This window comes from Psammomys obesus, unplaced genomic scaffold, assembly GCF_907164565.1.
Source record: "Psammomys obesus unplaced genomic scaffold, mPsaObe1.curated_primary_1811, whole genome shotgun sequence".
Taxonomy (NCBI): Eukaryota; Metazoa; Chordata; class Mammalia; order Rodentia; family Muridae; genus Psammomys; species Psammomys obesus.
The window spans coordinates 5,677,631-5,689,413 of record NW_026596143.1 but is presented as its reverse complement, the minus strand read 5'-3'; the positions used below and the strand labels follow the sequence as shown (position 1 = coordinate 5,689,413).

Sequence of the window (11,783 nt, the reverse complement as noted above, 5' to 3'; positions counted from 1 at the left end):
TTCTTCTTCTTCTTCTTCTTCTTCTTCTTCTTCTTCTTCTTCTTCTTTAAATAACAGGAGAACACTGTGGTATCAGGAATGTGGCCAGTTATTCACCTCAGGGCAGAATGGAAGTGGAAAATTGGAGCAGGGCTAAGGTCAAGGAGGATACCCTGAGGGGTCTTCAGTGACCAGTGACCTACTCCATCCAGTTACATCCTGTATCCTAAATTCCCAGAACCTCTCAGAACAGTACCATCAGCTGAACACCAAGGTTTTAATACATGAGCCTTTTGGGGAGATACTTCATATCTAAATTATAATAAGGTACCTGCTGGAACACAATGCCCTTACCCTCGACTAAGTACTCTACCTTAATCCTGGGAATCTAAGGGCTTACTGTGAAGCCAGTGAGATGGCTCAGTAGTCATGTTTGATGCTAAGGCTGACAATGGGAGTTTCATCCCTAGAACCCACATGATGGAAAGGGAGAACTGACTTCTAAGGTTGCTCTCTAATTTCTGTTTGCACATCCTTCCTGTCTTGCCCATAAACTGTGGTTTAACTCATTATTAAAAGAATCAAATCTCATCCCTCAAATTCTTAGAAAGCAGACCTATCCTTGCTGTGAGTGGTGAACATTATTTTTCTGTGTACAGAATGATGATGTGGGGACTTAATCTGCTTCTTGCCCAAACAATAGGCAGCCTTAGCTTTGCTGATATCCATCTCTACAGCCATGCCCAGGGATTCGATTTGTCACCAGGCTCCAGAGTATCTCGGTGTACATGCTGCTTGTTGGAACTGGACTTTCTCCAGCCATCTATTTGCTGCCTATCTATTAACTTCATGATTTCCAAAACTTGGTTTTTGTTTTTTTCATTTTAATTTTTCTTTATGAATCTATACCATGCCACAAAATATATTATTTTCATCTTGTGGGAATTTAGGAGAGAATGGAATTAAATATGTGTCCAGCCAATACTATTTTACTTGGACATCTCTATTTTATTTACTGAAGAAAAAAAATGCTGTAAAACCGTTTTATTAAGGCAGTTCCCTCTTTCTGGAATGACTTACTTAGATAATAGCCATCATTAAAGACGTTGCCTTTGTCATAATGCTTGCAGTTTGAACAGACAGCATTGAATGATTACGGAAATAAACTTGGATGGGCTCTGCAAAAGAAAGATTTCTCTGATGGGGAACATGAGTATTTACAGTATAGATTCTACTAGAATCTTCCAAAGGGCCATCTTCATTATTAGAAGGAACTTTTTAGTATAACTGTCACAGTCCTGAGGGCACCAGCTGTTAACAGTGGTTCTATTAACCACCAAAGAGTGCACACTCTAGTAACATAAGATGGAATTAAATGGAGTCAGAGTCACATTTCAGAATTCTTTGGCAAGATACAGCTATTGGTACTAAAGAAGCACCCCCATCACAAACATAAGTTATCAATTGGGTGCTTGACAGGAGAGAATGAATTGCTTTATCCTTTTTTTTTTTTTTTTTTTTTTTTTGCGGCACGTATATGCGTGCATTTTCATGTGTGAGTATGGTCATGTGTGCCACAGAGTAACTATGGAGGTCAGATGACAACCTCAGGTTGGTCCTCACACTTCTGTGTTGTGTGGTACTTTTGTGTACAGCAAGCTAGCTGCCTATGAGCTTCTGAGGTGTCCCACTTTGGCCTCTCATCTCACCTCAGCAGCACTAGGATTGCATGTGTAAGCTACCACAGACCCAGCTTTCCGTGGCTTCACGGATACTAACTTAGGTCCTAATGTCAAGAGCTTTTGCTCACTGAGCCCTCTCCCCAGCATTTAGCCCTTAATCTTTCTATGAACAAACTTTTATCTAATGTCTACTGGCTGCACAAACTAGTATTTCCTGTATCCCAGATAGTAGTTGTTAAAAGTCATCCAGTGAACATTTCTCGAGTCAAAATGCTTCTTAAATGTTAAACAGTATTTTATGTATTTGGGATGACTTTGGAGGTATTAGAGTGATAAACAGTATGTAAAGACGGGATTTCTAGCTTGACTTTACAGGAGAATTTAAACATTTCCTATTTCTACTTACGTAAAGCTAAGCAATGTGACTTCAGGTTAATAGAGTTTACTGTAATGAGAGTTGCCTGGAAATTCCTCAGCTTTTAATCCTATAGATAGAGGACGTGGGGAGACAGTTCCAAGTTGGAGGTCGCTGGTCACCTCAGAGTTCCCACATAGAAACCACACTGGTCCTTGTTTTGTTTTCCTTTCTCAAATCTCCTCAAGTGGTGGTTTTAAAATCATAGACAGGTGGGCTGGTGAGATGGCTCAGCAGATTAATGTGCTTGTTCCCAAGCCCACTGACAAGAATTGGAGTCCCTAGGACTTAAAGTGGGGGAAGGAGTGGCCTGACTTCCAAAAGCGGTCTTCTGACACGCCCATGTGCACTATGGCATGCCCTGCCCCCAGCAAACAAATGAATGTGTAAGAAAACATTAAAACCGTAGGGCATCAATGGAAAGCAGGCTTAGGCACCACCAGATCCAGCATCCCTTCAGCTACAGAAACTTTCCATTTGATCCATTTTATGTTTTTCTCAATGAAATCACCCTGCTGTGCCTATTTTATACGTTAGCCACTGTGTAGTTTTTGGCATGTTCCTGGCAATTGGTCGTGCCAACGTCTGAGTCATCTCTGATCCTGGTTCCATTCATTTCTTCTTTTGATGGTGCTTACTTTTTTTTTTAATGTCTTGTTTTGTATGCACCCCACGATCTTTTTTGAGTGCTATGCTGCAAGTGACAGAGGGACGGATGTGGAGGAAGTCTGACCACTGTGTTTAAAGTGGACAGATATGCTTCTGTCCCTAACCGGCTCTTGTCAGTGTAGTTATGAGTGGAGCTGGATTTTGATTTTGTGTTTATTCTCCCCTCCCCCCAGTGCTGTAGATCACCCTTTGGGCTTTGAACATTTCAAACAAGTACTCTGCTACTGAGCTGTTGCCCTGGACCTTTGTTGCTTGCTTCCTCTTGCCCTTCTCCATAAGCTTCAACGTTTTCCCTCTTACTTTACTGTAAGCTGCTGTTGTGGATTATGATCTATGCTCATGGTGAGGTGTGCTAGGTCCTTTGTCTTGGAAGCCTCAGACTGAGGCAGGCTCTGATTTCCTGGATCTAGGGCTAAAGCTTTGTAGATTTTCCCAATTCTGTTTCCCATGGCAGTCAGACTATACCTTGTATTTCTGGGTGGTTTTGATGTGAGAATTCCAGGTCCCTCACAATGGCAGGTGACTTCTACAATCACTGTAGTCTGCTAGTCACAAAATCATTTCTAGATTTCCCTCATCCATTAGATGATTTTTGTTTCGTTTCTCCCATGGAAGTAGATCCGGGGGTGAAAGGATTTTCTTCTGATCCCTTAGTGGCTCAAGATGGTTTTCTTTATGAAAAAAGAATGTAGGGTTCTTGAATGTCTTACCCTTACATTCTACCAAAGAGGGGGACCCCTTGAGTTTTCTCTTTCATTTTTATGTTGCTTCTTGGATATTTAACGGAAGCCCTTAGAGAAGAACATTTGAACTTCATATGTACTTGGGCCTCCCAGATGTTCCACACTGATAAAGTAGACAATTTTTGACCTTTAGGAATGTGAGGAAACATCTTTGCCGATTCCCTGTTACCTGTTTGTGTGACAGCCACCTCTCTCCTGTTTAATGCCTGAAGTTACAGCTCACAATAGTCTCATTCTTTGCAGTTCAGTTGCCTAATAGACTGTGGAAGAGTTAAGAATCTTAGGCCTCTCTTAAAAACAAATTTTAGAGACAGTCCCTGGACCCCTTACTAGGGAACCCACTTGGAAACTGAGCAGCCAATGGGCTTCCTTTGAACAGGGGATCTGGGTCCTCTCCATTTATGGTCCTTAGTTAGAATACTGGTCTCTGCAGGAACCCCTGGGCCCAGGTATTTTAGCTTTGTTGTTCTTCTTATGGAGTTCCTGTCCCCTCCAGATCTTTCTGTCTCCCTCTTCTTCCACAAGGATTCTGGAACTCTGTCCAGAGTTTGGCTATGAATCCCAGTATCTCCTTTGATACCCTGGTGGGTAGGGTCTTTCAGTGTCCGGTTCTTTGATCACCTTCCCCTGGGGGTTGCAGGCTTACCAGGCCACAGAGAAAGACAATGCAGCCAGCCTTGATGAGACCTGATAAGCTGGGGTCAGATAGAAGGGGAGGAGGACCTCCCCTATCAGGGGACTAGGGAAAGGGCATAGGGGGAGAAGAAGGGAGGGTGGGTGGTCCTGGGAGAAGATGAGGGAGGGGACTGCAGTGGGGATACAAAGTGAATAAACTATAATAAATAAATATATAAATAAAATTTAAAAAAAAGGAATCTTAGGCCTCTCCGAATCTTTACTCTTTGTTGGCCCAGGAGCCCCATTCTCTTTGGAAGCATAATCTTTTAAAACCATATTTTAAAAACAGCTGGTTTTTCTACTCAAGTCCTCAGCTGGAAGGAGATGCAGAAACTTAGTTATTTTTAAAAATGCCATAACCATTTAATCAAACACACTTTGGATCATGTTGTGAAATATTTCTGGTAGAACCTTAGACTGAGAACAATGAATCTCATACGTCTCTTTTCTCTGTAGTTTCACCTTCAGATGGAACTTAACATTACACCGTTCAGTGGACCCTTCTGAGTGGCAGAAAAATGCTCTCATTACTGATGACCTCATATAAACATCTCTGCAGGGCCGTGGTTGAGGAGGACTCCCAGAGTTGTGTGGGAGTATAGTTACTAGCTGGCTGATGATTCAAATGGTACAGGTTGTCACCATCACATTTCCAGCATCGGTGATTTCATTACTTTTTAAAGACAGCTTAGTTTTCTATCAGTTTTGACAGTTGTGTGGTGTTAACATGCATTCCAAGATTCCCTTCTGTGGTCCATTCTTAGCCTCCTGCCTCTGGTTCCTCCATTCCTGAGAACTTGAACCAGTGTTTGTGGTTATCACCCTGGCATCCCTTTAACGGCATCTACTAGCTCTTGCTCCAAAAGTACCCCAACATAGTGCCTGGCCAAAAAGACCCCAGGTGTACCCGAACACAGTGCCTGGCCAAAGCAACACTAATCTGGATCTACTTCTGGTCTTTTGAGCTTCGTTATTGCCTTTGTACCTCCCAGATTTTAAGTGTGAGCATTTCTTCCTGGTCTGCAGTTTGGTTTTCTCTCTTGAGAAGTGTCTTGGCAAAGAATTCTTGTGGTATTGTTACGGTAGGCTAAGAGTTAGGAAATTGGGAGTGGGGGCCAGTTGTCAAAAAGGCAACGTAACAACTGATTTGCTAACCTTGTGGAAAGCAATCTTCACACGACTTGTCATTGTTCAGTTAAAAAGAAATCAGAAGAGAAGCTTGGGCTCTTAAACTTGCCACAAAAGCTAAAAGGGAAGCTGAAAGCAATAGGTGTTGTGTGCGCCTGTCTTGCCACACAGCTGACACAAATTGTCGCGCGCGGCCTTTGCCGATAAGGACGACGCAACAACCGAGGATTTCTTCAGTGGCAGGTTTATTGTACAGCTCTTTCTTGCAGATGGTGAAGGACCCAAACCCCGGGTTGTGCTCTGCTTAAATAGCCAGCAGCGCGACCTGTCCGTCTGTAATTGGTGCTCTGTTCAAGTCTTCATAAGCATATGGCTGGCAATTGGAGTGCAGCCTAAACCCTCATTTAGCATAAAGCTGCGCATGCGTAAACTGCAGGGTGGCGCAGGCAAGAAGCGCGAAAATGCTGGCAAGAAGAACCAGGAAGCAGGAAGCCGGCGCCATCTCGTAATGGCGGGGAGTGGCTCCCGACAACAAATGAATAGGTAACCCCAGCTAGTAAATTCAGCTAGAACACCTATCTTGAATCTCAGGTCCCATAAGCAGCCTTTAACAGACCAAAAGTTAAAAACAATCAGAAATAAAGTGGTTATGTGTTTCTTCCTCCAGTGGTCCAAGAGAGTAAAATGCAGTTTCCGTGACCACTGCAATAAAGTCTCAGGACAGACTGAAGGACACGGTGTCACCGCCCCCCTCCACGTTCCCCTCCCCCATCTGCCTTTGCCCCTTATTTCAAAGCTCTGCTCTCCTCCCCTGATCTCTGGTTTTATTAAAAGCCCCACTTTCCCTTCTGGTCTCTAGCCCTTTGTGTAAAATGATGTCCGGGGTAGCACTAACATTGGGCCAAGCCTCACTGAGTTCAGAGATGGCTCTCCAATGACAGGGCCCGGCCCTTGGAAACCAAACTAACAGGGGTAGGGGAAGGACTGCCTTCCTAACTGATCTCAGTTGCCTTGACAGCCCCTTCAGCTGTTTCCCCACAGTCCTCTCTCCCTCAGAGTAAACACTGCAGTGTCTTCTTATCCGTTGCCAATGTGCATTTTAAGGAAAAGAAAGTATATTGACTTACCCATGGTGGCATCAAAATTCTGATTAGATTTCCGAATTTGGTTTACTGCTGTGCTTTTTAAATTTGAGATAGATTAGGGTTGTAATAATTATAAACCTGGTACATTAAGTGTTATTTTTATGCCAAGTGATTTATTTTTAGTAAAAAATACATATGCATATAGATGAAAGCAACACAATAGTTATTATATTATTGTCTTGCCATTTTTTGATATTTCTAAAACAATATTTATATACTATGTTTTTGATAGCTAGAAATTTGTGTATTTATGTTGTATAACTTACTTAGAAATTAGCCATATACGCTGTCTTGTTTCTTACCTATACAGCTTTGTTGTTTTCTTCTAGTTAATAATTTTTATTGTTGGATTACTTTTTCTGTGGATGTCTCACTGAGTTAGTCATCGCTTAAGTGTTCTCTGAAGAGTTCATGCACTTTAGATGTAATGATCAATCTTGATTGTCAGCCTGGCAGTCCTGAGATGCCTAGGAGAATAGTAAAGCTCATGTGGGTGCATTTATGGGGACATTTCCAGAGACGGTTAGATCGTGAGGGCTCTCATATGATCAATAGCTTGACCTATTTATGGAGTCAGACTTGAATAAACTGTTGTAAAGTGGTGGAAAGAGAGAGCATATGTCACAGCTTAGAGCAGCAGTTGTCAACCTGTGGGTCATGACCCCTCCAGGGTCACATATCAGATATTTACACTACAATTTATAAGAGTAGCAAAATTACAGCTATGAAGTAGCGACAAAAACAATTGTATTGTTGGGGATCACCACAACATGAGGACCTGCATTAAAGGGTCACAGCATTAGGAAGTTTGAGAACCAGTGTCTTAGAGGACATAACTTGAGCCAGCAAGACAGCTTGGTATAGAAAGGTGCTTTTATGCCTGACAACCTGAGCCCAATGTCTGGAATCCACATGCTAGAAGGAACGTGTTGACACCTGCAATTGTCCTCTGACTTTTACACAAATGCTTTGATAAATAAATGAGATGTAATCTAAAGAGAAAGGACATCTCTTGCTTGGCTTCTTCCTGTCTTCATTCGGCTTCTTAGCAACTTTGAGTTTGGTTGCAGCACACGCCCTGTCCTGATGAAGAGAAACCTCTAAAACCATGAGCTAACTAAACCTTCCTGAAGTTGTTTTCTGAAGAGTTTGCTCATAGTAAGGACGAAGTCTGTCCACACAGCTTTTGAGCTTTGTGACCATGCTTATGGGCGCTGTTATTCTCTTCACTGTGTGTGGCACGTCAGCTGGAGGAAGCCTTCCATAGCCTTCTAGGGATTCTGGAGGTAGCTTTCCATAGCCTTCAAGGGATTCTGGCTTTCTCATGTGGACCCTGGTTTGTGGTTATCTCAGTTTGCGATCTGTTTTGGTTGATCAGAGCCCCCAGTAGCTTCCTGACAAGTGTGTGCAGTATCTTCGTTCTACTCTACTGTTATGACATAGCCTAGCATAATAAAAACTATGAAAACATCAGCTTTCCTTGGAACTTTATAACATCTTGCCATTGCCATTTAAAGTGTTTCTCTTGAACAAATTTTATTAATGGAAGAGTTACAGTGAAAAGCTGATTTCTGTATCCCCTTTGCCTGGCTTCTCTTCATAGCCACTATATATTTGTTATTACTAAGACATTACTATTGATACATTGCTACTAATTGAATTACAGATTTTAGGTATGTTTCACTTCAGAGAAACTTTATTGTATTTCTCCAGCTATTTGCAATGGATAGCTGCTGGACAAAAGGAAATCAGTTTTCTTTAATGGAACGATGCTAGGCATGTCAGACATACTCCAGGACAGATCCCATGCCCAGAAGGAGTTGGCCAACACAAATCAGGCTCCATTTTGTTTTTTTTAATATATTTTTTTGTTGACTATTTGTGAATTTCATATAATGCACCCCAATCACACTTGCTTCCCGTTCCTCCCAGGTCCACCCTCCCACCATTGGGCCCTTTCCTCCCAAAAAAGAAAAAAGAAATTATGTCAACTCCAATTTGTGTTGCCCATCTACTCATTGGAGTATGCATGGTCAAACTCCCAGTCACTAGCTCCTTAAAGATAACTGAGTTCTTCTGGCTCTGATTGTATTATTTATTTATTTGGGGATTTTTTTTTTTAAGAGAGAAAGAACATGATGTTCCATGGGCTTGAGGGGAGTATTGAGGAGGGGAAAGTACGTGATTACTGGGTTTCCAGTTGGTGGAACTTTTGGGGATGGATTAGTAGGTGTGGCCTTATTTGAAGAGGTGTGTTATGGGGGCCAGGCTTTGAGAGGTCGAAAGACTCCCATTTCTAGTATGTCCTTTCTGCCTCACACTTGTAGATGAGGATGTGAACTCTCTTTCCTGTTGCTAATCCTTTCCTCCACTATCAAACACTATCAAACCCTCTGAAACTAAAAAAAAATAATTAAATTATTTTAAAAATATAAATAGCCTTCGCCATGGTGATTTGTCACAGCAGTAGAAAAGTAACTAACATTACATCAAAATATCAAGATCTATGTTACTCACATTATAACACTTTTCCTTGCAGAGGAATATATGGGCATAGGTGAAACTAGAGAAAAGTAATTAAGCAAGGCAACAAGAGAGGGGAAGTAGCCTGGAGAAAACTAGGCTCAGTCTCAGCTGGTCTGATATATGGTTTTGGGAGAGTACTTAGAACTAAGTACTGAGACAGTATTTAGTACTTCCCACCTCCGTAAAATATGGTTGCTGTGTTTATTTCATTTGATTGCCAGGAGAGTTAAGCAAAAGAAACTGTCTCATCTTTTGTCTGGTGGAGTGTCCAGTGCACAGAATAGTTTCAATAAGTGTTGATATGTGCCCTGTGACTCTTCAACCATGTAACTGCTGAGACTATGGAGGGGAAAAAAAACAAAAACAAAAACAAAAACCATTTGCTTTATTAAAAATGTGCTGTGTCCCATCGTTGAGTGGCAGGAACATGGGGTCTGCCTTATAGCATGTTTCAAATTCTCTTTCTCTTTCTCTCAATGCAGGGCTTACCACCCAAACAATGGAAGGCAGAAGTTAGCCACCTGAGCTGCCCGGAGCCGACCTTGTTCGCCTTCTCATCTCCAGCTTCTCCAGCCCTACGTGGGAGGTCCTTGAGGGAGCTGTGGCTACCTAGCTTTCGGCAGTCTAAGAAAGAAGCCGAGGCACTGAGGTGGCTGGTGGATAGGAACCAGAACTTTTCATCTGGAGAGTTTTGGGCCTTGGTATTTAAGGACTAATTTTAACAGGTACTAGAATGACAGAATAAGGTTAATTTTCTTGGATGCCTTAATATTTGAAGGTAATAGCTATTCCACCAAGTATCCTTTGGGATAAGAATTAGTTGCAGCAGTTCTCACAAAGAGTCCTGTAATATGACAGCCATGAATTACTTTTAGGGGTTGCCTCTATATTTCTATACCAAAAAAAGCAGACATTTAAAAATGGACATTGGTTGCCTTGAGTTTATGTATTTGGGCCCATGTACTCACTGTCTTTGGAACCTGACCCACGGTCAAGTGCCTTCCTTGCTCCATGTCTAGCTGTGAGTGTGTGGTGCTCACCTCCCTGGCAGCAGCTCATTGGTATTTGGCAAGCCCCGTTTCTTGATGCTGAGAGTGAATGAAACGAGTTAGAACTTGGCAGTGAGAGATTCCATCTGTTGTTCTCAGGGATGTGAGTGAGTAAGAAAACCTGTGTCAGGCTTCCCTGCTCTCCCAGTTCAAAGGATATACACACAGCTTCCTGCCTCTCTGCACCCTTGCCACCTCACTAGTCAGGTCTATATTCATTTCACCTGTGCCCTCCTCCCATTTCCCTCTCAAGTGGAATTTTCTATAAAGACATAACTCCTCCTCGTTTTTCCGTGAGTGAGATATCACTAATTGTTTCTTATGTTACAGAGCAGGAGAGGAAAAAAATTGTCAGATTCATGGCAGAAGAGCCATTTGTTTTGATCAAGGTGAGGGCAGTGAATGCCTGTCTCTCCTTTGGGTTGGAGTTGATTGTCATTAGGATGATGGATACCACCTGTCAAGGTAGGCAGGCACTCTGCTGAGGAGCATTTCCAAGTTTCTAATGCTGCTGGAAAAGGCATCAGCTGTATTATTTGGTTACCCACTGGAGCTCACAGAAAATAAAGAGGAGCAACACTGGCTTTCATTCCATTAGATGGTAAGGAGACTTCTAATCAGCACAGAAACCTCGTGATAACTAGTGGGATGGCTTCTGTGTTCTGTATGTTGGAAGACAAGCCATTGCAGCCAGCCTGTAAGAAATGAGAGTTAAAAGACATATATTCCTTATTTTTTCATCTTGTTTGTCTGTGGGCAGTTTTTCCTCAATCCCACATCTGTCATGGACTAAGCATTATCTTAAACAAATCCCTTAACTTCCCTGGACCTTGGGTTTTGTATCTTAAAAAGAAGTGATTGATCTGGTCTTTGAAGTTGTAATATTCTTTAACCAGTCATCAACATTTTAAGATGATTAATTTTATAGGAGCTTTTACTAAAGCGGGAATAAACAGGCTTAGATTTGTGTTTTTCAAGTGAAATACATTCTTTGGAGAAAGAAACATATGTATTTTACATAGTACTGAGAATGGAGGAGATGCCATACCAGTTGATCTAACATCCAAGCAGCAAATGTTTGAAAATGATTGTTGGTGTAAAATTAGGCTTTAAACTGTGTACTGAATGAAGTGGAATTCTTTCTGAATCCTCAAAAACGGTCTGCAAAAGGATTTGTATCTTTGACAAAATAATGTATAAGCTTCTCTTTCCATAAATGTCTAAAACAAATATTCAGTGCTTACATGTGTCTTCAATGTGTTTCAGGCATTTTGTAACATTTTTTGAGAACTTCAAATGAGTAATGATAATGACTCTCCCCCACCTTTCCGGATATCCTTGCACTGTCCACTCCTCCTTTGTCTTTTTTTAATTGAAAATTGATTCTTCTCTCATACAATACATTCCAACACAGTTTTTTTTTTCCTCCACTCCTAGCTCTCTTCTACCTACCTTCTCCTGCAAATCCTCTTCCCCTCCATTTCTTCTTCATAGAAGAGCAGCTCTCCATTAGACAACAGCCAAACAGGACAGAACAAGATAGAATAAGAGAAGGCAAAAGCCCTAATATTGAGGCTGGACATTAATAGTATAATAGAAGATGGGCGCAGTGGCACACACCTGTAATCCCAGCACCTGGGGAGGTAGAGGCAGGCAGATCTCTGTGAGTTCAAGGCCAGCCTGAGCTACAAAGCAAGTCCAGGATAGCTAAGGCTACACAGAGAAAAGAGAAACCCTGTCTCAGAACACACACACACACACACACACAC

The 11,783-nt window shown here is 41.9% G+C and overlaps 1 protein-coding gene across 1 annotated transcript in view; it reads left to right on the top strand.

Moving 5' to 3' along the window:
* Fut10 (fucosyltransferase 10) overlaps positions 1-11,244 on the top strand; it is a 74,915-nt gene extending 63,671 nt beyond the window's left edge. Inside the window, exon 5 of the mRNA XM_055593291.1 lies at positions 9,448-11,244. Within this exon, the coding sequence (XP_055449266.1) occupies positions 9,448-9,681 (234 nt within the window). The 3' untranslated portion in view covers positions 9,682-11,244. The remainder of the gene's footprint in view (positions 1-9,447) is intronic.
* The last annotated feature ends 539 nt before the right edge of the window (positions 11,245-11,783 follow it).